Source organism: Anser cygnoides, chromosome 12 (genome assembly GCF_040182565.1).
Source record: "Anser cygnoides isolate HZ-2024a breed goose chromosome 12, Taihu_goose_T2T_genome, whole genome shotgun sequence".
In the NCBI taxonomy this organism is placed as follows: domain Eukaryota; kingdom Metazoa; phylum Chordata; class Aves; order Anseriformes; family Anatidae; genus Anser; species Anser cygnoides.
The window spans coordinates 18,563,255-18,590,201 of record NC_089884.1 but is presented as its reverse complement, the minus strand read 5'-3'; the positions used below and the strand labels follow the sequence as shown (position 1 = coordinate 18,590,201).

Genomic DNA, 26,947 nt, shown 5'->3' with positions numbered 1-26,947 from the left:
GAAAGCTAATTTTTTGGTATTGAAACCAAGAAGCACAGAGATAGGCTCAAGGCTCCTATGACCAAGTCCCCTCCATTCTTGCTGACCTGAGTAAAGTTTAAGAGTACCCCTAAGCTAGTACCTCCTTCCCGTGCCCAGGTTTGTAACGGATGTTCTTACCTCACCTCAGTCCGACAGGGGAGGCGCATCCAGGAGAGAACAACGCCAGGCACAACAACAGGGCTTTCGCTTTTGTCCCATTCTTCCTTCCTCACGGGGTGCAGCTCTGCTGTGGGGTGAGCCATCGTTTGGCGTGATTTGCACATGTGAGCCAGCAGCGGTGATACAGCATGGACTGACAGAAACTCTGACACTAAGCTCATGTATTCCCTTTATTGAACTGTACTAGTTATTGCAATCAGATTAAGTCACATTTATAAAGCAGACCATCCAGTTGCACTGAAACCGATTATATTCATTACATAGTTTTAATCACTGTCCGGTGAACTGGCAAATCCAATCAAAGCATTAGTCTTCAATTAAAAAATTAAAAAGAAATATTCAGACAATAGCCAAGCAATCACATCACAATGCACAGTTACCTAAAATTGCAATTAAAAAGCAGTTTAAAAAAAAATCACATCTAATTTTTAACTATCAATATAATACAAGAAGCAACAAAGGGCAACAGCATCAAAGCAGATTTATCTAACACTATAAATTCAGTCAGAAGCAGAAGCTCTAAAGTACACTAGCTGAAGCAGGACAATAAAAAATACTGAGCATGGAATACTTTTAATCTCTCCATTAATATTCATTTCCAGCTGCTTATAATAGCAGCGCCTCATGGCCAAATCATTAGAGTTTTACATCTGGGTTGCAAATGACACTTTGATTGGATGTAATGTTCAAATGGTCCTCCCCACTGTGCCACCGTCAAGTCTTCTGCAGAGAGGTGTCCTGTAGTGCCAGTGGCTCACTGTGCGTGCTGGCTCAATGTGTGGTTCTGGAAAGACGAAAAAAGGAGACACGCATAAGGGGCAGAATAATAGAAAGCATGCCCATACCCTCCTACTCAGTACCATTTATGCAGAGCTCGACATAAAAGCTTCTCAATTATTACAAAACAAAATGCAATAAAGAAAAAGTACTCATAAGTAACAGCTGCCAATATGACACATTTGCTTTGTTCTGATAGATCTGTTAATGCTGGCATGAACTTAGAAAAAAAAATTCTACAAGCCAAGTACAGCCGTGAGGGTTTCTTTTTTTTTTTCTTCCCTCTTTCAATACATATAAAGAAAGTGGTAACACTTCATGGGCAAAATCTGCCTTTAGGGATTCCCTTAACTGTAACAATTAAAAAAAAAATCTGAATCACTGTGGGAACCCTTGCCATATTTTACTCTTTTATTCTCACTAGTAACGGGTGCAAGTACTGGCAGAGAGACACACCAGATTGTGACGCATACTTCTCAGTCCAAGAAATACTTCAGCAATAATAGCTGAACCACCAGTTCGGGCAATGGGGATATTAATCCCCAGCAGAAAAAGGACTGGACACGTAACCCAGAAGTTAAATCTCTTTAAAGAACTGGCTTTGCTCTACACATTTCTTTCAGCAGTTTAGTCTTTTTGTTCCCTTTTTGGTAGATTTGTAACAGCCTCATATCATCACGGTGTCTTGCATCAGAGGATGCTGACCTGTCCTGCCATTTTGTGCGGGAGCCAATGACTAGTGAAGCCAATCTTGGAAGCACATTTTCAGAGCAGCAGCAATCACCTACGTTTTGTGTGCTGACTGAAACCCCGGTCCTATATATAAGCACAGCTTTATTTGTATAATTTTTAACTATTGGAGCAACTAGTGAGGCGCTTCACGGTGAGCTTTTGTTGGGCATTCCCAATTATAAAAATCCATGCGCATTATTTCAAATCTGTGCAGTTTCACTGGTCTCCATCCACCTAATAACAGAGCTGAGCAAGTCCGTCAGCTTAAGGAATACGTTTTTAAGCATGAAATGAATTTTGAATCTGATTATTTATTTACAATGACAGTGCTTTAAAATAAAGATATTTTAACTTTTAATAAATCATCTGGTTCTTCTACATTATCCACAGTTACATCTCAATTCAGGGGAAAAAAAGTGATCTTCCACTTTATCCAGAGATGACATCTCCCTAATGAAAACCGTCTGTGCAAAGAGCTAGTGGGCGGCCTGCGATGCTCAGGCAGCGATGACCCCGTTTGCAGCCAGGATTTCTGGACTGTGCACTCCCAAGAGCTGACCACCAGGTGTCAGAAGTGCTGCTGACTTCCTAAATCATGTCAAAAGTTATCTGCGATATTGTACAGACGGGCAGCGAGGAAACTGCATGGTAGTGGTCAGGCTTTAACGTGACAAAAGGTTAGAGAGAAGACAGAAGTAGTATAGCTGGAGCACACCCAGAAGGATCCCTTGTGAAACTAAATGACAATCAACAGATGAAATAGCAAAATAACTGTATCTCGTTTAGCCTAACACTAGCCCTGACAGCACAGCCCCAGACAGCAATCCTAAATGTTTCCGAATAAAACAACGGAAGCACTGTCCAAAGATCTGAAAAGCTTATCAAGGGATAAAGCATTATATTAAAATCATGTCAAGTGAAGTGATAGTTGAAACAGCTTTCCTGTTACACCATTTAACAACACCAAACATAAAAACCAATGGCTTTTCATTTTACATTTTTACTTTTCATACTATACATGGAAATTTTCCTGGCTTTAAAGAGGAGCACCTTTGCAGTGCTGGCTGTTATTCTCAAATCAAGTAACAGTTATAGAAAAGGATGAATGGAACCCTATAGACAAAGTGGCAGCACTGACAAGAAGCTTGTCCACTAAACCTAACTAGAAAAACATTCAAATGTTAAAGAATACACATACCACTCTGTGCTCAGACAGTCCTGAGCATTTTAACAACAGGCATTTCTAGTGCGCTTCATTACAATTCTTTTTTAGGTCATCCTGAATATCAACGAAAGGAGCAAAAAGTTTACCATCTTCCAGTCGAAAGAGGGGCTATTCACGGTAGACAAATCCATACTTATTGAGGCAGTGTCATTTAAAAGATAATGCACAATCAGCACTAGATGCGTGACGCACAGTCTACAGTCAGGGAACATGATTTCAAACTTGTGTGGCTGCTGCATTGATTACACCAGGCAGGTCAATAAAGGAATGGTATGTGGCTCTAAATCTGATAATGAAGCTTTCATTGTGAGCCCTCCCTCCTCAAACGTAGGTTAATAATATGTTCTGAACACTCCTAATACAAAGAATGTACTGTTTTTTTGAACACAGTTTACATGAAGAAAAACAAATCCTGCAGCCATTCAGAGCTGAATCAGACAGGAGCTGAGGAACTAAACATGCTATAGGTCCAAGTGTAAATGTATACACGCACACTTCATATGTAGATCTTTATTTCCTCTTAATATCTTGGGAACATACCATTTATTCCCTTTGCAAGCACTCCTGGCAATCAATACGGCAACTAATCAAAGGACAAGGCAGTTAATAAACAGAGCCACATCTTACAAAGGATCTCACGTGTATCTGTGGTGCCTACAGACACAAGAGCCTGTATGCACCGAATCCCTCCTCTGCCTGTCAGAGAGAGAGGCAAATCCTGCGCAAGGCATCCCCACACGAAGCACACATCCTGCCCACCCACGGGCTGCTGAGCAGCAGACACCAAGTTCCTGTGTGGGCAAAAGCCATGAAGACCAGGAGGGATGGAGAGTTTTGAAGTGTGTAATGCTACGGGAATGCCTCCACCCAAGAAGCCTTCTGTTGGCTGATCAGCAAACTTCATACCCCTTTTCAATAGGAGGGCAGGCTAGCGGGAAGCAGCTCTGATGTAATTTTTCAGCTCTAGAGTTTATATTTAAAGAAAATAATAATCTTAATGGTGATTTCCAAAGGAAAATACAGCAGGCACAAAAAGGAGGGCTCTCCAGGCATGCTTTCGCATGTATTTGCACGTGCCTACCTGCACATAAGCACATCCACACGTGTACGCACTTGGGGGCTGGCAGGAGGCAGGACGTAATTTGGAAGCTGAGCATTAAAAATGGCTCTTTCCAGCTCCTGTTAGGTCCCCAGGTTTATGCATGGCTCACAGCTGATACCCCACAGAATACATCATTCTGAGACATTATTGCAGCTGGAAAACTCTACAGCAGCACTGAGTCACCTGTCAAGATCAAGTAAGTCACAGCTTATTTATATGGCTAGGTTGGGATTTTTTCCCCCCCTTTTCTTAACAATGATGCAAAATGGATAGCAATTCTGTTCGCCACATCATTGGGAAAACGCATCCACCCTGAGCCCCAGGGCTGTCTCGGTGTTTAAGTGGAATTTTCTACTTGCTGCACAATCCCCAAATGAACTATTTGCGGAAGTATCTGTGACCAAGGAACTGGGTGACAGGTTTTGCAGGAAATAAAAAGATTTCAAGGAATGGTTGATTACTGTCCTTGTACATACTGATCACCCTCCACGTCTTCCCTGGGGACACCCCCTGCCTGCCCTTTGGATGGGGATCAAGCCATTTGTGCAGGACATCAACAATGAATATTTCTCTCTTTCTACATGCATTATTATGAAAACACTAGCATGACATTCTCCATTTTCAGATCACTATGTCAAGAAAAGCATCAGGCTTGAAAGATGATTCCTTACAGCAGTTAAACAAAGTCTTACGAGCTATATAAAGATCGAGAGAAAAAACACAGAAAAGCAGCACACGACGGAGCAAAGCTCCAAGCCAGGCAGTCAAGCTGGGAGTCTCCCACGCTGCAACAAAATTCCCTGCCAACAAGTCACAGGTGTACTACACAGGAGCAGGTGAAAAAAATAAAATGCAACTGCGAGGGGTGTGATAATGGTTTGAGGCCATAATACATCCAGTCTATAGTGCCATTGTGCATCTGTTACGTATTTAGGTGTTTCGTACCAGCCATTTTGGAGGTGTACTGTCTACGTGTGTGAGCACACACACCTACAAGACTGTGCTATGTTATGCAGGGGTAAGAAATGGCACAAGGCTGGCGATGCCCACCACCCTCCAACAAAATTCTTCAGCCTTCCACGGTTTTACACAGAGGTTGGGACTCAATTAAAGGTTATAAAGCCTCTCTCTCATTCCAAATTCCATTAAAATGAACAGAAACGGTTCCTCAAATCATTTTGATAGGAATTACGGAGATAACAGGTTCACGTGACAAACAGCCAACGTGAGACCCAACTGGTGATCGGTGCCAGTTGCTGTGGCATCACAAAGCCACCCGGACTGGAAGCACTGGCTGCAGCAGTGCTGCATGAACACAGCTGTGTGGTCACACAACACTGAAGGTAATTCCTGCTAATCGCTGGATTTCCCCAGAGTGCAGGGTCCTCCAGATCCAGGCGAGAGCCCCAGCAGCCCCTCTCCCTGCTGCTCCCCATGTCCCAGGCAGGTTCCCTCCCTGGAGGCCGCACCAGGCACTGGGGGCTCCTGGCTGCCAGCGACTCTGTGCTGTGCCCCCTCCTCTGTCCCTTATGGAGCAAGGCTGGGGGGGAACAATCCCTCTATGTAACATCAACACGTGCAATTTCTAGTCAAAACCTAAACCTCACATTCAGCTGCTGGCTTGAGACCAAGGTTCAAGTCTCACATTCAAACATATATGTATAAAAAAGACCAAGCAAAAACTCCAAACTGCTACAAACAGAAGTTGCAGTGTCTAAATATTTATGAAGTACCATCTGCAGCATTCTTTTTTTCAAATGCTTTGTATCATTTGAATTCAAAATGGCCCAAAAATTTCTCAGGCATTATTCCTCACTGTATGTACATAAGCGCACACACGTGCGCAGGTAGTATCTCCCTCTAACAGCAATCCATAAAGATCAACATCTTTACGACTTGACTTTATAAAGAGATTACTTCAGGCAGAGGACACAAGACGACCCCTGCTTTAGCCACTGGAGATTATGCTCTCTACGGAAAGCTGTGAGCCTTAAATTGGTGCTGCTCTAATCCTAAACTGGAGAGGCATTCAGGGGATGCCATGACCCAGAAGAGCAAGAGAAAAAAAAAAAAAACTAAGTGGAAAAAAAAAAAGCACACTCAGGAGGAGAGGGAGAAAAGAGAAAGAAGGGGAGAAAAGGAGAGCAAGCTTGTTTTACAGGATAAGCCTACTTATTTTTATTTTCAATTTTTGTTTGTTACTTTCCCTTTGCTATCAGACTAAAGAAAAATCACCTTTGCACCCCCTTGCAGTTTGTATGTGCTTATTTTTAGAACTGTTTGACAATTATCCAAGGGTCTAAGACTAACAGATGGCCTGTCTTAAAGCCTCATATGTTCACTAGTTTGCACTTCTGACAAACAGTAAATGTACTCAAGAGTGTGCCATAAACAGGGCTGAATGAATACTCAGAACACAATTTAGTTAATACACTTCATTAAAACTGATAGTGGTAACCAATGTTTCCCATAAAACCAGGTGTTAATTCCCCTTCCAGTTGTTTCAGGTAACTCCTACCCTGTGACATTTATATGTTTAGAACCCACTTTTCCAGGAAATACAGCATCGCTTCTTCCCTTTCCCCTGATACTTCACCCACCACATAAAATGCTCGTAACAAGTGAACTCCAAGTTATCATGGTACTCAATAAAAAAAAAATTGTCAGGCAAGACAGGTTCACATGTCCCTTCTTTATCTGAAGAATCCCTTGAAATCGAGGTAGAGGCAAACGAAAGGTGGCACATCCTTTGTGAAAGGAGAAGTCTGCCTGTGTTACTGCCTCCTTCACATCTCTGAGCATCTGATAACTTGCCATACGTCAGTCAGCCCCAGTGCTAGCACACTTTGAGATGGCACTTCAACAAATGCAGTTAGGAAGCTGTCCTTTACAATGCATTGAACCAAAAAAAAAAAGAAGAAAAAATCACTTCAAGTGTCTAAGAAGATACATCTGGAGGTTTGGTGTCAGGTGAAAGCTAAGCTGGCTGCTTCAGATGGGAGTATTCGCACCGCAGTTACTCCGATGCACAGACTTGGTTACTTGGGGCCAAACACATCTCTCACCAGAACACAGAAACACTCACTCGTGCCAGTGGGAAGCCGGCCTGTGGCCCTGCTATTGCCCCTGCTCCTGCCCACAGGGTGGGCTGGGCAGCCCACGCCACAGGCAAAGCCCCCCCACAAACCTGCCCGGCTCCACGCGTGGCACCAGCCACCCCGAGCGGGCACTTTGTCTGAAGTCAATAGGTTCTGAACTCGTAAAACATTTACAGGGGAAAAAAGCTGATCCGCACGTGACCAACTGAACGCTGTTGGCTTTTTTATAAATCTTTTTCTATTGCTTGCATTTTTCTATATTGAAATGCAAGTGCCCAGGCATTGTTCCTTAAAAACCAGACAAACACGCACAGGCACCCCCCCACCGCCTGCCTTTGTTCTGCCTACACGGGGTCTGCGGGCTCTGCTGCTGTATTGGACAGCCTGAGCAATACACTTCCTCGATTTTATCTCTATACTTAACACCACTTTTGTTAATTTTAACATATTCTTGAATTTTGATAGGCATTTGTATCATTCTGGGTGTGAAAAATTACCTTTTAATAGAAATACCTTCCTTATAGCTATTTTTCCCAGTGCCAGCCCTTTCTTGCGCCAGCTAAGGATTTTTTAGATGATTTATGAATTTAATTTCTCTTCTAATTCAGGTTGCTTAGTCCTAATCAGACTTTGACAACTCACCTAAGGTGTTTTCCCCTTTCCATGTGAGACTAATAACACTGTACCATCAGTCTTCTAGGCCTGCCATCTCTTGTATTCTCTAAAAACTCAGAACAAAACAAGGCGATCCCATTACAAGAGAACTCCAAATGCTAGTTTAAGCCTGGCATAGCCTCTCATATTCGATTAAATATCTTACTGAAAAGACTATATGCTCCTTCCAAAAACACAGGATAAAATGCTGAAGCACAAAAGAAAACCGAAGCCTTTGGGAAAATTTCCTTACCACGACGCTTTGGAAATAAAAACCACAGGAGAATATATTATTAAGAAATAACCAGAGTCTTCTGTTAGAGAAACTCACCGTAAACACACTCTGATTCACTGAGGCACCCAGTGAAACAAGGGAGCTAATAATACCTGTCCTGGGGGACCACGTGCTCCTGAGAATTTTACTCAGAAATGCAAATGTATCCGCATCCGTGTGGCTCGTAGCCTACAGTGTGCCACGCACAAGATCAAAATAAGCAGAGGGAAGAACCTTGCACTTCTTAACGTGAAGGGAGGGGGACAAATTTAATTACCATTATCAGAAGCACACAAAACAGTATTTTTGGAGCTCCTACACTCCTCCCCCAGCCCCCTGGGCTCTGCCTGGGCGAACCCCGGCGCTCCTGCAGGCCCCGAGCGGGGCTGCGAACAGGACGTCCGCATGCGGCCCTGCGACTACCCGGGGTGCTTCAGCCTCGGCAGCAGCAGTCCCCATCTCTCTGGGCCACGGTTGCCCACACAGTGGGCAGCAGTCCCCAAACCCTCTGCCTGGGCCCGAAGTAACCTCCAAAGCTTCCTGACGAACACCAACACCTTGCTTCCAGTCCATTCTGACATTCGAGCCGGGCCAGGCAGAGGAAACCCCTACTGCACACGTGTACAGCCCTCTTCAGTGCTACACCACCAGCTCCACGGCACGTCCGGTGCTGCCCTGGTTTTATCCACTTCTGGGTCCCAAACAGGGAAGCGATGCATTTCAAAACCATTTGCAAGGCAAAACCATTTTCCAGGAGTCCTTCCTAGTTATTCCTCTCAAATAGGCTCCAAACAAATCGCGTATCTGGAGCATATCTTGTTAATCCCTCCTTGGTCTAGGGTAAATCAGGCTGCAGAAGCCAGTTAATTGTTCCTTTCTTTCAGGGCTGGCATCACCATTATGGGACCCTTCATAACTCTTCTGTAAGCACTAAATTTCCTGATTTGTTCTCTGTTGTAGGACCAGGAGAGCATCCTCTCACACCCTTTTTCTCAAAAACTAGTTAAAGCTAAAGGAAAATGCTTTACATAGTACCTTTAGCACTCACCAGTCAAAATGCATAGACAAAAGCTTCATTGAAGGGCTGTTTCCATGGGAATATAAACCAACAAAAGCCAGGAGATTCAAAGTTGAACCTAAAACCAGCTCCTTAACTTGCCCTGCTGTTCCTCAGCATGCCAAGGGTCACTGAACAGCATTTCATTTTTTGTAGCTTTTTTTCCTGGAACAGTTAGGTGTTCCTGGGGTAAAGGACTGGGTATAAAACAGTCTCAGCCTTGATTGTAAATTTTAATGCAAAGATGAAGAAGAGCACATCTCGCAGTCCTCCCTCAGGCAATGTCCTCCATTGAGAACAAATGGGGCTGCAGCTGGACAAAGTTCTAGGACCAAACAAGCCAGTGCAGACAGAGGGGGTTCACCCAAATGAGCTGCACCTATCGGCACCTGGCTTACAGGGTATCACAGCTCTCCTCTGGGATTTCTTTTAAAAAGCAACTGAAGTAAAATTCCCTCTGATGGAATACTGATGTGACAAACTGTCTTGCCTTGTGTTATGGATATGTGTTTCTTAAAGGCAGATAAATATCCCCGTCACGGGACACCCGCATCCTGCTCCACCGGTAATACAAGCGGTCAGTGACCTGTTGCCTTGGACATAAAGGCTGTTACTGCCCATTTCTTATTTCCAAAGGGGTATAAAATCCTCCAGTGCAATCTCGGCTATAAAGCAGCAAGGCCACAGTTTACAGAAGCACTTTACCTGCCTCCCCATTAGCGTGCATGCCACTGGCAGAGCAGAAGTCTGCAGGCCAGACTGTGACCAGCCCGCTGCCCGCAGGAACTAACCCCAGAGGTAGTTAGTGTGAAAGAGCCAAGGACGACGGGTTCCCAGAAGGAAAAGTGGGGCCAAAATATCACCAATGCGAGCCATCTCCTCATAGACATCGTGAGAGGAAACAGAGGCAATGTCACTGTGGTATGTGTGTGAGACAACTGTAGCTGTGAACAAAACATGGGATTTTCCAGGCAGTGCTATTGCATTACAGGTGGCTGGTGATTGGAGAAGTTGACTTTCAAGCAGCAAGATGCTACATTTCAAATGATCACAATTTTCTGCTAAGATTAAGAGCATGTGTGAGCCCCAAAGGAAGAATTTTCCCCTCTCTACCCCTTTTGGAGACACAGTGGTGTAATGCACCGAGGACAGATATGCTGTGTGCAGTCCAAGCTCAGTGCCCACAGCACGTGTTCAGGTTTAACCGCACCAGGAACGAACGAGGGGGCTCAGCAGTCGGGCACAAGCTCGCTGGCTCTGCGTGGGCAGCGTGTGGGCTGCTCCTGCGCCATGCAAAGCCGGAGCGACTGGGCTCTGTGGAGGTGACCTCAGGGTGCCTGTGCCACCTGCCCAGGACATGGCACAGAGGACACAGAAGACGCTCTGCAGAGAATTAGCTCAAGCACAGCCAAGTGGATAAGCTCAGGACTGCTGCTGCCAAATCTGGGCTCATGCAGAGCCAGGGTGACGAAGTCTTGCTGAACCCAGGCTGACCTTGCACAAAGCCATGAGGTATCTCCACGCTGAACCCACCGGCAGGTGCAGTCTTATCCGTATCAGCTAGATTTTTCCAACAAAGCCCCATCACCTCATTGTGTACAGGCAGTTTAGTATATTGCAAGTTATTCCATCAATATGAAACGTGAAGAAAGGACAAAGCATTAGCGTTCAGTCTCTTAGCATTTACTGTGCGAGTCAGGTTGCTACACACGTGTGCTCACCCTGTGCACAAGCCACTGCCGTGCCATTTGTGTTTAACATAGGTAGAAACCACAGAACAGGCTCAATCTGGGAACAAACTGCTTTCTAAATGATATTCCTTCCTTTCTCCTCAGGTCAAGGTGTGATACAAAACTACTCTCAAAATATGATGTTAGAACAGAGCATTCCTTACACAGGCATTAGCGTACGACTGACTATACTGCTCTGAAAGCAACTTCAGGAAGAGCATGCTGCCGAGCACAGAGCCGAGCTCCCTGAAAGCAGGCCGGGCTGAGCACCCACAGCCTTCCCGACAGAGGCACAGAGGTGCCGGCAGCCACAGTCCTGCACGCAGGCCCAGCTGCAGGCAGGCAAGCTCCCAGCTCCCAGCCTGCCCATTCCTTCTTTGTTCTCGCCCAGCCCCATTGTTTCCTGGCCACTCACCACACGTGGCCCGTGTCCGACCTCGCGGGGCACGGGGAGCAGGCAGGCCAGCGAGGAACGAGCCGGCGGCGCTCCCGTGCTCCTTATGGCAGCACCAGGAAAGCTGGCCGCGAGGCAGGACCCTGTCCTCAGCTCCATCCAGCAGCGATGGGGACAACACTGCTCCTGCCACCTCTCACTGACCCAGGAGACAAACCCACAGGTTAAACCCCCGATCCCTTACTCAGCTGGTCAGAGGTACACCCACGGCCTCTTACATTTCTTCATGAAGCTATTTTTCAGATTCCTTCTAATGGTGGTAGCGGCAGAGGCTCCACTGGCACCGCAGGGGTAGGAAACAGCGGTACGGCATCAATCCAGGATTTCCTGTCTGAAATTTAGGCTTCACATCTAAAATACAATACACACACAACGTCTGTACGGCTGAGGAAACACAAGACGCTTGCCATACATTTATTATCTTCCTGGGGAAATGATATAGAGGACAAAAGAGACTATGTTTACTCCCTCCCCAGCTGCTTTTACAATCTAAAAATTTATTTCTCCTGGACATAAATTTCAGATTTAAACGAAATCCCTGAAACCTAAAGATGCCACATGGTAGAGGCTAGGGCAGTATTTCTTCCTATTTTGGAGACAGAGTGTTTAATGCGTTGCTCTGTTAACCAGTAGCCTTAAATTTCTGGGGAAAAAAGGAGACAATTAGACTGTGGCAGAGCCTAGATGCAAATACAGGCAACTGATTACTGTCTTCATACACAGAGTTAAAAATATCTGGTTATTGAAAATGATTTTCGCAGTCCATTGGGGCTTATCCAGGTTTGGGCTGAGATGTTTATTTTTTCTGCGGCAGCCGTACTGGGGGATTCTTTTACAACATTTCCTTACACTGTAGCTATATATCATTCACATCTCTGAAAACTGACCGCCTTCCTATGATGCAAGAAATCTCTGCAATTAGAAAAACAACCATCTTCTCTTTGAGGAAAATAAAGTAAAATAAATAAAATCCCTGTCCAAACCAAGTCAGCAGGTAAGATAGCAGTGTTCTTGAGGCAAATGCAAAAATCCAGGCTATAAATTTGTGTTAACTGTTACAAATATATCCATCTGTTCACAGACTAACTAGTGACTGAAACTGATGAATCCACTGAAAGGTAATTTTCAAGTCCACTAGCGTCTGTCCTCTTCTAGTAATAAAGTAAATGCTTTTCAGTAACTGTGCTGCTTTTGAATGCCAATTTCCATTTAAGTAGGCTTTGGTTTTGGCTCTCTCCACAATAAATAAATAAATAAAATAGTAAATACCTTTTCTTTCCAAAGGTCAAACTAAGCTTTTAAAGAACAAGCAACATTTCAGCAAGCCAGAGAGGACAAAACTCCAATCAGATAAATGGTGTGTGTAATGATTGAGAACCACGGCTGCCTCGGGTTTCTTGAATGGGCTGCAGGATAGAATTTGGCACAAACAGCCCGATGTTGAAGCTTACATCTCTTTTACTGCAGACAAGAAATTCACTAAAATATATAAATAATGAATGTGGCTAGGGATCTCTGCTGGTACTACTGCTGGTTCTGCAAGATGCAGGAGCAGAATCATAGACTGCTCCATGTTTTTGTTATTAGAGAATTCTTGTTCTCCGACAATAAACACAGAATATTTTAACTGAAATGGCTTCTGCAACACATACAATATAAGTTTCAGCTCTCTGAAAGTGCCAGCAAATTGCAGAAAGATAAGTTACAAAGACATACCTAATTTGCTGTGATGAATTGTGTGCATGCTTCAGTGATCAAAACTGCAGCTGAGACCTATTATATTTAATGATCTAGACATTTCTTGTGAAAACACTCAGGCATATACTGTTATGTCTGGACAAGCATCCCCATTTTGCTCGATCAGCAAGCAAATGAAGAAACCGAACTTTTAAAAGCATGCTGTACACCCCCTTGGATGAGCTGCTTAAAACAGAGGCTGATCAAGCTCCACGATTTTCCTTAAATAACGCTTATGCTCTGCCCTTTCCAATGCAGCATCCCTGTTCCTTTGAAAACTGAAGTCAGTTCCTTTGGACGATAGCGACACTCACAGGAGGAAGCAGAGCTAATCCCTGCTCAGAACCCAAACTACGCTCCCCAGCAGCTACTACAGCAGAAGAAAATCAAAGTGCCTGCGTTAGAGATCTCTCCCCATCAGTGAATACAAAGACACATTGTGACAAGACTTTTGTGTGCGTGTGCAGGGGATTCTTTTCTTTGCCTATATACTACAGAAATACTATTTCTATTATAAGGACCGTGCCCAGCCTGGAAAGGCATGTGCTACTGAGCCTGATGGTGGGAGGGCTGAGCAACGGTACCTGGCTCTGCTGTCCCCAAGGACGCCGTGGCCGCGCAGCCAGCTGTGCTGATGGGCACGCTCGCAGCCCCGCAGCTTGCAGCCCCTTTGCTCTTGGCTCCAGGCAGAGCAGAAGGAAACAAGGCTTTCTGCCACCTTCCTATGGGGATAAGAATTTCCCCTCATGAACACATGAAGGACTGCTGAATAGAAGGTCTGAGGTTTCCTGAGCTCTCAGTGTGGCTCCTCCAATATTTTCCTGCATCGATTTGGGTATATTGTTCGACTTCAGCCTTTCCAAATTGGTAAAAACAACCTTAGAAAGAGTGCTGGTATGGTTAATTCATTGACAGTTGTAAAAAAAAAAAAAATAAAAAAAAACCACACCACACACAAACAACAACACAAAGCAACAACAAAAAAGAGAAAAATAAACAAAAAAAGCAGATCTAGAGAGAGAAACCACACAAAATATTCTTGCAACCACACATCCAAGAGCTCCTTTTCTCCCTCCCTGGTCAGTCTGAACAGTTTTCTATCATTCATTGTTCAGCAAAATGGAGCAAAACACATCTTGTGCGTTTGACTCCAGAAATAAGGCTTCCAAAGTGCTATTTCATTCACCTGAGAAGCTGCTAAATACAATCACAGTGGTTATTTGTGATAGTGTGGTAAAGAGTGAAGAAAAGGTATTTGCTAATTGTTGACATAACAAAATTAATTTTCCATCCCTAAACTTTTTCTCATCTCTCCTGTGAGCTCTGATGCAATGTTACTGACTGGCACTGCTGAAATGCCAACTTGCATTTCTCATCCTTAATTTCTCTCTAAATGTCATTAGTAATTGTTATTGCCAGACCAGAGAGTGCAATCTGGTCTTTCCGAAAGAAAATCTATTTCTCATTTCTTCTCCTGTGCTTCCTCCTTTCAGCTAAGGATGGATGTCTAACATAGCCCATGCATCCTGTTTCCAATAGGATGGGACTGCGTTAGTGTTTCTGGAGATAAAACATTGCTGCTTTATCTGTTTATACAGAGAATTCAAGGATCTTTATTAATACCAAATTGTATATTGAGAGCAGTCAGTGTTTTTGAAAGCTGTGCTGTAAAGACAAGTCTTAACTGAGTAAAGCCAACAAGTGCAGGAAAGAGCCATCCTTTAACATGCACCTACAAACTCCTCTCTGGATTCCTCCATAGATCTCCTTGTTTTGGCAGTTAATCATGTTATAAAGGTTTCCCCTTTTGTATTTGACATATTGTGTTTTTTTCTCTCTCTCTGCCACACGGAAAAACCAAACCTTCAGCCAGGATGTGTAAACTGCAGCTAACTTCGGTCAGGATTAACGTGTCGCACACTCTTCACACCCACAAGTAGAAGTGGTTTCCACCTCTAGGTGCGACAGGGAGGTTGGGTAGCTGTGCTCGAAGGGAAACCTGCCAGCGCAAAAGGCTGGGTCCTCGCACATCATTACACACCACGCCGGTGACTTGCACGGCTATGTGCAGTACCCACAGAATTTGGTCTCCAGTACTTGGGGCGAGCAGTACCTTAGCACTTGGCTCAGTCTTGGGAGGGACGGCGTCTGCCAGGAATGACCCTTACACGGGCTCTCCAGAATCAGCGCATCCTACACACACGTCTGCATTGTGTTCTGTAGTGTACATAAAGTGATCAGTTCAAAACTAGGCTGCATTTCCGTATCCACTAACTAAAGGCATCTTAGCTCAGAATAAATAGACATTTGGACATTTCCAGCCAGGAATTGTGCTTTCAATAAACACAATTGATGCATATACATTGTCTCTTGGCGGCTTACACTCCCGCCCATCTGTTGGGATGGCATGGTGCCTACGCAAAAGTTGGTTGGACCCTTGCCCTAGGGCATAGATGACAGGCACCGACGGGTTTAGCTGGGCAGCCTGAGCAGCGAATCCAAGTGCCATCTCTGCTGTAGGAAGCCCCTTCTGTGTGCCAGCGCTGCCACATTGGAACGACATACCTCCTTACACTTGGTCACACATGTTGACACTTGGGTGCGCTTAAGTGCATTAATGACTCAAACGATGCCTTTCACCTGGCTCCCTTTTTTTCCACCCCCCCACTCTGCATCACTGCTGGGTTTTCTGCAGTTGTTAATGCCAAGTTGCACACACTTTGTTAGCCAGGGCTGGCCACAGAACAGCGTTAATGGGGAAAGAAATGAAGGAGGATTTTTTTTTGTTGTTATGGGACAGGCTACTCGTATTTCCAAGTGTCATCTCCGGTGGGTCTTTGTAGACTGGAGAGATCTCTCTGTGCCTCACTAAGACACCTCAGAGATGACAAAAATGCAGCTATATATTGATCAGAATTTTCATTTCAAATGAAAAAAAAAAATGCTGCACCTCATCACCATGGCAAATGCAGGGCAATTTGGGATTTCTGCACCATCCTCACCCAAAGCAGGAGAGGCCAAGCAGCCTGGCTGTGCCAGGGCACCCCCACCCACAGGGGCAGGAGCCACCGCCTCCCTTTGTGCTAGGAAAGGAGGTGCTGCCAAGTGCACAGCGGTGTGTAAGAGTGCCCCCCCTGCTTTCACATACAGCATTCAGCTTGCTGGCAGTCAGGCCCAGGAAAAAACCTCAGCCACAGCTCCTGCACAGCCCCAGAAGCATTCCCACGTAGTCTGCAAGGGCACTTCCAGCTTTGGTCATCAGATAGCCTGCTCCTAACCCCAAATCTGTACGCAGCCATATAGACCTCCTCTGCTGGTTTTAAACACACATACTGAGAGCCAGAGACCTGAGAAGCAAAATTCTTCATCGCTGTGACACAAGAGCAGAGGTAAAACTTCTGGTTTCACAGTCCATAAAGAACGCTCAGGCAGACAGACTCAACATGATGGGTATGTGCCTACAGCACTTTTAATTTTTAATTATTGTTAGTTATAATTATCTGACTGCGTCTGAATGAAACCCAGCAATATGGCTGGAATAGATTGTGGTATTCTCGTAATTTATTAGCTTTGTAACTACTAATAATTAAAATTTAACAATACTCTAAGCACCATAGCAACATTTTTTGAGAAACACTAGCCAAATCTGCTCAAATAACTGACTAGACCATTTTCAGGATTTTAAAAGGAGGAAAAACACTATATATATGTGTGTGTGTGTGTGTGTGTATTTAAAATGCAGAGATGTAAATTCTGTTTAAAAGAAAAAACAGATTTTTACTTACAGAAAATTAATTCTGCACATAATTTTTTTTGATACTTCATATGAAACCTAGAGCTTGTGGTTTGTTTCCAGCAAGAGGCTTCTGTGCTTAACATCTAAGTCATGCACAGTCAGTCACGCAGGGTTAGGTAAGTGACTTTCAGAGACAGATGCATGTTAGGTTCTGTTTGTCCTGCCATCCTCCCATATCCCCAGGGAAAAATATTTTCTGCAACATCATCAAAATACCACAGATTTGCATTTTTCTCACTGACTTCATGGACACTTAAGCCTGGAAGCACTGAGATATTTTAGGGTCTTGCAAGCTCATAGGGCTGTTTGCAAGAAAAATTTTACTATTTAAGTAAGCTTTCCTCATACCTCCAGCAAGTAGGTAAAGCCCGTTTTTCAAGTAGGAGCTAGAAACATTAACCACCAAGTGAGTTCGAATAGCTGGGTCCAGACCCAGGATCTCAGTAGTCTCTCCTCTGTGCTCCAACCACTGTTGGTAAACTGAGCCCTGTGGACTTGCCTGGGTGCAGATGGGCCATGTACAAGCCCAGGGGCTCTCCTGCTCCCCACTTGCTCCAGAGGACAGTGCAGCATGGCCCAAGAACCGTCAGTGTGGGAGGCTGGAGTTGTTGCTCCTTCTGGCCCCACCAGCGGTCCTGCCAGGGAAGCCACCAGGGCTACAGGCAGCACCTCGATGTCCCCATTGGGATGCAATGCGCCCTGTGGTGCCTCACTACGGTGCCCTGCTTTCCTGGGCAGGATACAGCGCTCCAGAGCAGACTCATCTAACATCAAGCTGACATTAAAAGCAGACTTTAAAAAGAAAACCTGCTTAGGGCTTGATCTGCTGTAATCAGCGGAAAGAATCCCAAGGACTTTGATGTGGACCAAATCAAGCCCCTGGAGGACGTTCATGGTAAATCATTATTAATATAATGAGTGCAATTTCTGTGCAGCAGCTCTTGCCTGTTTATAGATATATGAAAATTGCCAGCTTTTCACATAAAACAAAATGAGGAAGGAGACAGACCACAGTGTTAACCAATGAGCCATAGTAGCCACTCTCCTTTTGATACACGTACATTTAAAGAACCTGGGCACTTGAAATGACAGCAAATTCCTCCAGTGAAGCTCCCTTAATTCAGTAGCTTGACATATCTCCAAATCTGAACAGAAAGTGCTTTATTCATCGCAGGCAATAAAACACCTGAACACCTGTGCTAGGAAAGACCTGGCAGGTACCCTGCTCCCTCGGTACCTGGATTATTTGCGCATTGTTTATTGTATCCCTTGCCTTAGTTATCATCAATTGTAATCATTTAGAAGGAAACCGTATGATTAACGGTACACAAGCAAACAGCAGGAATTAATCCTTTAAATGCAAATACTTCATTGGTTATGTGATGGCTCCCTGGAAAAAGCAGTGGCAAAAGAGTACCCATGAAAAATCCTCCTAAAGTTTCTTCTAAAAAAAAAATATATATATCTCACTGTTCAGTCACAATTTGCTCAACATAATTCTCAATGCAAGTGATCAAGCAGATACATTGCCCAGCTGTGAACAATGCCACAAACATAATTCTCAACACGCATTACGTACCATGATTTCTGACCCATCTCTGGAGTGGGCAGGACTCCCTACTACACTTTACATAGTAAAACCCAAAATCTCAGTTGTCAAAAAGCTAGTTCACCCCCCCGTGTGCCATGGTGGTTTCAGCTGCCTGGTGGCAGGCAGTCACCTCTTGACCAGTCCTACAGAGCGAGCTCGGTTTCAAAGGGATCCTTCTGCCCTACCTGCGAGGGACCCCCCAAAGCCCACCTCTCCGCTTGTTTCAGTAAGCACACTTCAGCAGGAGGAATGAAATGCCACAGCCTTGATGTATTATGAATTAGGTATAAATTTACTTTTTTTTTTTTTTCCCAGAGTATTTTCATCATATTCATGGATGTCAGTCTCTGCAAACAGGATGTGAAAAACTAGGAGCTGCTTGCCTCTCCTCCCCTGCCCTAAGGGCATGCTGGGTTATCACACATACCGTTTCCACTGTGTTTCATACTTAACCGTACGGTGTTTTGTTTCCTTATTTCCAATGAGATAACATAACCAGTTAAATAACTGTTCTGTTTTTTTTTCCTCTGGCAGTATCAGCATAACCTCACTGACTCATCACTCTAGATTCACACCAGAATTTCCACAGCTTATTAAACCAGCCCTATTCCTCCCAGCTTCCTTAAGCCTTGGTTTTATGGCTCCATCAGACAGCACAAACAAAGCATAAACACTTACTAAAACACAACTGCTAGTTCACAAATGAAGAGAGGGTTTCAGAGTTTTAAGAGTATTATGCTGCTGAAGCAGAATTTGCCCCAAGCACTAAGATGTATGCTCAGAGTGGTGACCTTTTTCCATCACATCACAGATATGCCCTTCTTAACATGCATTATGTTCAAGATAACTGTTCAAAGAAATGTTTACAAGTCAGCAGGGCTAATTCCTAGCCCAAGACATCTCTAGAAGTTGCCTTTTCCTGTGCTGCACGTCATTTTCCCCACCCTCTTTTTCCTTTTTTTTTTTGTAAGCATGCCTCTCAATTTCTTCATGAAATATTTGAACGCCCTTTTTTTCCCCAGAAGTATCTTCAATGGTTTCATTTAAAAATACAGAAGTAAATAAGGCATAGGTTCGTATTTTGACTAAAAAGGAATAGCTGTTATTTTACACCAGTGGGAAAACAAGATCAGAACTGAAAAGTCAAATCCATCAAGCAGAACCATTTGATGGACGGTGATTTTCTCACCTAAGAACAATTACACTATTAAGGTTTACGCACATTTAACTCTAACTAGCAACTGAACAACTGGCTCACTAAAATAATACTGCGACTTCCTTACTTAACAAAAATATCATGAACAGTTGAGGAATTTGGAACAGATAGCTTGCAAATCAGTAACTGGTGAGATAATCATGCAAGTCAGACTGGATCAAGAGTCTTGAGCATTTCTAACTTATTTATACACAAATTTTGTGTCCTCCTTGGCTCAGGTATTTGAATTAATAAAATCCCTGGCATCAAGTAAACACCTTTTTGAGTCAGCCCTGAAATAAGGACTGAAACTGTGCAGCTAAGTATTGAATTTTCATTCAGCCAACACCATTCAGAGCAACTTGTGTAATTATTATAAGCAGAGAAATTTTAAACGCACACCAATCCTGCCTAAAAACTGGAAAATTACAATTACAATTTATCTGATTAAGGCTGCTATTTGCAGCAATTTTGCAATGCACAGCACTTCAGAATTGAAGCACTATGTAATTAAAACTGTTAATTGCAAAAAAAAAAAAAAAAAAGGGCCACTGTTAAGACTATAATTTAACAAGGTTCTCTTTATTTGACCATCTGATTGTAAAGGTTAATGCAGTGGCCTAGGAAGCCAGTACACCCATTTTAATTGTGCTGGCATCTTGACCAAACACCACTTTAAAGGAAAAACGGGAGAAAAACTCAGAGCTGGCTTTGCAAGCCACTGCTGCCTTCATAAAACATTCGTAGTGACAACACACAAACCTAAATCTGCTGACTTTATTAAAATATTAACAAGGTATAGTTAAAACTTTTGTACACTTATGCAAATCAGGTTGCTAGAACAAGGGAAAGAAGAGATTCCCCTGGGAGACAAAAAAATAAAATCAACAAAGTGAAAAGATCAACCATCCTTCCACAGCGTGACAGCACGACACAAGAGGCAGCAGCTTGGGAATTCAGCAAGATAAATAAAAACCCTCCAAAGTTTAAGTAAATCACAGTTTATAAAGCTAATAGATTTAAATGAGGCATACGGTACCATCCTATAAAAATCCTGCATTTGCCAGCAGACAGCAGCAGTATTTTTGTGGCAGTGCTGCACAGGCAAACATGCCTGACGAGGAAGGCCAGGGCAGCAACCTCCCTGCGAGCCCTGTGAAAGCTGCAGCTCAGCAGCCCACTTCCCTGGGAGGGAGCATGCCCACAGGACCTGGCTCTACTGCTGGAGCAGCACAAAGTTAATGCCCCACAGAGGTTCCAGCATCTAAGGGTTTAGCATCAAAGGTATCAGTGTGATTTAAAACCCAGCCTCCCCAGCGTGGCTCCAAGGTGATCCCTGGGGCCAGGACCCCGATGGCAGCTCCAGCAGCACATCCCAATCAGGGTCTGGTCCCTGCAAAAGGCTTGCTGCAGCCAGGAATGCAGGACAACCACCAGCTTTGCAGGGGCTAAAACTGAAGGGACTGTAGCCCCCTGGGAAAGCAGGATGTGATGCTTGGTTTGCACAACCTGCTGCTTATTAAAGTGCTATTGCCTTGGTGGAGCCTCTAACGAAGCATTGTGTTCAGCTGCACCAATGCTTTGCTCTGGTACCTAGGTGGGGAAAATTCCTTTACATACGACTTAGCAGCAAGGAAGGGGAGGGGGCAGCCTACCATTTGCTTAGTCTTTGTATGTTAATCAGTCCCTAAATTATTAATAGAGAAAAAGAAATTATTTACAAGGTGTTTGACGTAGACATGTCAGGATGTAGCAACTATACTGTCAAGAGCAATACTCAAAGAATCATGATATCTGTCTTGTCTTATTTATTTATTCCAGCCATGCTCTGAGACCCTTCTCTCCTGATAGCACCCAGGGCGGCAGAAGGCGGCTGAGAGACTGTTTAAGAGCAGGAGCAGAGACCATACTGGGGCTATGCACTTTTTCTAAACGCTGCACAAGGGTGATGGTTGCACACAGACAAATCAAAGGCTTTACCTTTGCTTTTACTCCTGTTGCAAACATACCTGAAGCTCTGTTTGAAAGAAGAACTTCTGTGGGCACTGGGAACAGTCATAAATTTTATCTTCCTGTCCATGGACTGCAAAGATGTGCTGCTGCAGTTTATTTGCCTGTACAAAAACTGAAATAACATAGAACAATTAGTTAGGATTGCTTCATATAACACATCCCATCTTGAACTACACTTTATGATTTCAAAGACTCTAGAAAATCCAAGGATATCAGCCAGAGAAGTGCCAATACACTTGGTTCAGCAGAATTTCCTTACAAGTAGTCAATTTAGAGTCTCCAGGCTGACAGTCAGCTTACTTCTAACAGACTCTAAATCCTGTATGGATTTTTGATATTTCACATAAAGCTAACACTGTCCACAGGTGACTGGAAGAACTCAATCATCAGACTGAGGAGAGGGCGTCACCACTCCTGCAGGGAGCCCTGGGCCCACGGCAGGTGCATTGGATGCATTTTTAATGCAGGACAACTGGGCCAGGAGAGGCCTTGGTGGCTGGTCTGGAGGATGCGTGCCCAGAACAGCATTTCTGGCAGACACCAGACACGTGAACCTGAAAGGGCAGATTGTCACCATTTTTAGACCTTCTAAATGGGCTGTCCTTTCTGTATAATAAAAAAATATATATATATCATTTACAAATATTACAAATATAACAACATCTACATTATGATTTTGAATTGATAATTATCCTGACTTCAACAAGTGAAGTGCAGGACACTGAACTCCAGCTTTAGCTGGTTAAAAACATCTTGTTTAATAATTTTTGTCTCATCTTATATGACTGTTCACTGGTATATGAAAAAAGCTTCTTCAGCAGAATTAAAGACATGTAGTCAAAGAGTTACATTAAGGCATGTCTCTGGAAAGGAAAAATTAACTCCAAGCTCACAAAAAGCAGGTTCTCAAACTGTGGGCCAAATCCTAAGGAACTGCAGGACCTGCATCCCCTTACTGACACCTGGTCCGCAGCCACACGTGTGTGAGTCATCTCTAAGCAGTTAGATGTTAACTACTTGGAAACTTATTGAAAAGTTTGTAAAAGGCACCCTTAAAATGTATCCTGCAGATCCATTAAGCAAGCTCACCCAACATCACTTGCACTGGTGAGACAGCTGAAAATGAACCATGGGGAAGGACACAGAGCAGGCACTCAGACAGGAACTGTTAGAAAAGGAGTTGGGAATGCTCCGAGACGAGCAAGCTGTCCTTAAAGAAATCTTTGAGAGATGAGTTGTCAGAACTAACTGTTGTGTGGTTTGATCTTATGAACCATTACTCAAGTGAGGCTCACCAGTGGCCTCACACAGAGCCCTCGCTCAGGTGCTCACAAGAACAGGTCCATACCTTGCAAGTTGTGCACTTGGAGACCCATCTCCCCTTCAGAGCACAAGGTACAGGTTGAAAGGCTGCTCGTTGCAAGCAGCAGTGCAGAGCCTGCTGCGTTTGGGCAGTGCTGCACGGTGTCAAACACCCAGTGCTGCTGTTTTAGACAGGAGCTATTTTGAACATTTCCAAGCACGGTATTTCTTTTCCTGAGAAAAGGCATACAGTATTTTACAAATCCCTTGAGTGTCATTTCTGGATCAAGCCATGCACACTGAGGCTTGTCTCAGTCTCCCTGTCTTACCTGTGAAACAAACAGGGCATTTGAATGTGCCTCCCATCCCCTCAAAGCTGTGCTCAATCAGGTGACACAGGAGCTTTGCCGGAGAGTCAAACATCTGGTTACACAGCTTGCACTCATGATTGATGCCTTCCTCTGCAAGGTTCAAATGATACAACTTGTTAGTGACACAGCACATTAGCGTCTGGGATGCAGCAGTCAGCGAGAAACGCCGGTGCCAGCGCGCGCAACGTCAAGGACCCGCAGCCATCGCCATGGCCCCGCTACGAGAGCCAGCTGAGCCACTCGCGCAGAGCGCTCAGGTGAACAGCCCCAAGTCACATTTAGGGGCCCCAAGTCACTTGGTCATTTAGGGGCATTCATTTTCAGCTGGGATGAAAGCGGGGCTGGGACCAAACCGCCTGCAGCCTGCACACCTGGCCGGGCTCGTGACGGTACCGTGCCGCTCCACCTCGTGTCCTGCCGCAGGGGAAGGACATCGTTGCTCTGGGTATGTATTACTGAATACTCAGACAGCATTTAAAGTGAATTTAGCAGTGTGAATTCAGCCAACACCACTGAAAGCAGGCTGCTTCACCTCAGATTACGCTGCACATATACAGAGGAGGAAGAAGCTGTGGGAGAAGAGCAGGAGCCCAGACCAATGTCAGCCTTAATTTTCTCTCCCTCAACTTCTTCCAAGGTGCAGATAGACCATTAAAGGGATTCAAATGTCATTTTAATTTCCATATCATATATCTTAAGCTTTATTCATTCTTAAGCATTTACTTTCTAGCTGAACATAAATAACAACAATTCTTATTTTGTAAGATGGCATGTTTCTCTGTTTACTGACTTCCATATTTTTGGCCTTTTTCTGAGGTATTGAAGCCATATTAAGTCAATTTCCACAATAAACATGAAAGAGACCTTTTGGTTTTCTTGAAATGAGGGAGGAGGAGTAATTTAGAAAACAGGTTTATAATACATATTTAATATATAACAGTAAACATCTACATTTTAAAGATTTTGCAGATGTTTTTTACAAATACTTCCTCAAAACATCTTCCCTTCATTATGGCAGCACACGTGAAATTGTCATGAACACATATCTTGAAAACTAAACAAACTGTCTTTTGATTTACACTCAGCTTTGTTTTTACACTTTCAAACCTCACTAACTTCAATTTTTAGTTCCAAGATACCTAGGAACTGACTGCATTACACAGCGAACTGCTCTTTGGCCAAACGCATTGGGATCTTGCAAACAATGTGAATCTCCAAAAGCACAGTCTTTACTTACAAACATTTTAAATTAGTTTTAAAGTGGCCAGACAGAGGGAAACTATTGTTTCTTATAATGCCTTTGGTACTCCCAGGGTCCCAGAGCCCTTTTGCAAGGTGGGAAGGTGAGCACTAGTGGTCCAGGACCAGGACAGGCAAACAGAGCAGCTCTGGACCAGCAGCTCGGTGGCTCCCACGTCTGCACGCTGGCACATCTGCAGCGAGGAGCAATGCCCAGGGCACGCATGCCTGGATGGGTGCTCCATACAGGTGCTCTATATGGGGCAGTGGGAAAAAGAGAATTATTATTATTATTATTGTTATTATTATTATTATTTATGATTATAATTAATAATATTAATATTAATATTAATAATAATTTTAAAAAATTGCACAGAGCAGGTGGTGAGCTGCCCACACTGCCCCATGGCTGAGACACCTGAGTGGTGCAGGGGAGGCAGTGAGCAGGGTAGGGAGAGACAACTGGGTGGGCTGGGAGGGAGGGAGGGAGGGAGGAAGGGAAAAAGGAAAGAGAGGGAAGAGTCAGAAACCGAAAGAGGAAAGTGCTGACGGCACCACAGCAGCAGCTCCACCAGCTCCCTGGGCAGCCGTGGCTGGGCACTGGGATAGCTCTAGGACACAGCGAGGTTCGTAACCCTCCGTGTGGGCACCCACCACGGACAGGCATATTGTCCTCTCTGAAGCACGGGTTTCCAACCTGGCCCTCTCCCCGGCTATGGCGTAAGGCTGCCTTCTTGGATCAGGCCCTTGCCTGAAAAGTTTTGGCCTCGTGCAGCCCTTCCCATCTGCTCCAGAGGGATGAAAAGCAGGGGGAGGGATCCGCGCCTTGCGCTGAGCATCCCGAGCATGCCCAGCACACAGCTGCTACGGCAGCCGCGCACTGCAATAAACTTGGAGAGGACAAAGCAGATACTGGGGGAATGGAACAAATTCCTTCTGCGAGTAAATCAGAGAAATCATGTTTGACATTAATTTTCTACTCTCCACATACTGGGTATTTGGAAAACAGTGATTCATGTACAGCCCATGGTCCTGTGTGAGCACGTGTGTTCATAAATACGGACAGACACATACTGCTGATTAAAAGACTGCTCCTCTTGCAGCCTAAACACCTACAATTTCAGTAAAATTAAAAAAGTAGAACAATATTCAGCATTTCCATTGAAGTATATTTTTACAGTCTTGGTATGTTTAATTAGGTAACAGAGATTGTGTATTTTCTTGGCTGATCCCTGCAGTATTTTAAATAGTTAAACCCATAACAAACAAACTAAAACTCGAATGAAAAATAATAAAACATAATGGGTTCCTGCAGATCTGGAAATTTATCCCACTCGAGGCAAGACCTTTTGATTTGCAAATCCACTTCTGAATTATAAGGCCTTCTCCTCACCGATGGGGGTTTTTATTCCACTCCCACAGGAGTCCATTATGTATTTCTTGTGTCTATAAAACCATCCAGGAAGAAAAAAGGGGGAAAAAAGTACCATGGTTAGCATGACAAACGCTTCTCTTTTCATGCATGTGTATTCAAAATATGAAAATGCCCAAAGATATAGATAGAATTGCTGCTATAATCACTCTCTTCTCCGTGGCATTTTACAGCATATTATTTTACACAGCAACACGGTGCATGTGTAGGGGTACTCAGTCACCTTTGGAGAATAACTTTCCTGAATTATATAAGATGATATAGGCACGCGCGGGGCGGCTCTTTGACAATGCAGCACAACAGCCAACGCTCCAGTCAACCACGTGGCGCCGGGCGGCAGGAACACAAAACATATAATCATTTCCCTCATTTTTATTCCTTTTTTTTTTTTTTTAATATGACAGGCATCTATGAGAGACCTACATAACTCAAGTGAATTATGCAGCCCCTCTCATTTGTAAAGTAAAATGCAGATTTTCACAGCTCGCTGTGCTAGATCGTCTCCCATTTCTCCATAAGTGTATCTGCGTGGGGATCAATTGATTTTAACACTAAACGAGCAATGCACAGCAAACAAGAATCTTGGGTTTCTTGCCTTTTTTTTTTTTTCCCGAGCTGAAAATAATAAGCATTAATTTTACACTTCATTTCTCAAAAAAATAATAGGATGTGCTCTTGTTTAAAACAAGCAGGCCTGCTGGATTCTGTCAGGCTGAAACTATGTCAGGCCAAAAGAGGAACAGAGCGCTTTGTGTAAAAGTATCATGGGGAGATGATAGTATCCTGTAATGTTTTCAGTACCTACTTTTGTCTCCAAAAGCATTTGATCCCTGGCAGACACATACTTATTTCCATACTGGTCTTGAGGGAAGCCGGTAGGAACGAGAGCTGATTATCTGAATCCTGAAGGTGAAACCTGGGTGGTGCCCACTGATGTCAAAGGCAGGCATTTGTATAAATGTTGAGG

The 26,947-nt window shown here is 44.1% G+C and overlaps 1 protein-coding gene across 8 annotated transcripts in view; it reads right to left on the bottom strand.

Moving 5' to 3' along the window:
- Positions 1–358: 358 nt before the first annotated feature.
- ZNF423 (zinc finger protein 423) overlaps positions 359–26,947 on the bottom strand; it is a 214,844-nt gene continuing 188,255 nt past the window's right edge. For 7 of the 8 annotated variants that reach the window (XM_067004639.1, XM_067004640.1, XM_067004641.1 and 4 more), the window contains 3 exons: positions 23,268–23,399; positions 21,633–21,748; positions 359–985 (listed from right to left, as the gene is read on the bottom strand). In XM_067004639.1, coding sequence (XP_066860740.1) covers positions 956–985; positions 21,633–21,748; positions 23,268–23,399 — 278 coding nt within the window. In that variant the 3' untranslated portion in view covers positions 359–955. The remainder of the gene's footprint in view (positions 986–21,632; positions 21,749–23,267; positions 23,400–26,947) is intronic. The other variant, XM_067004642.1, reaches the window with a different exon arrangement.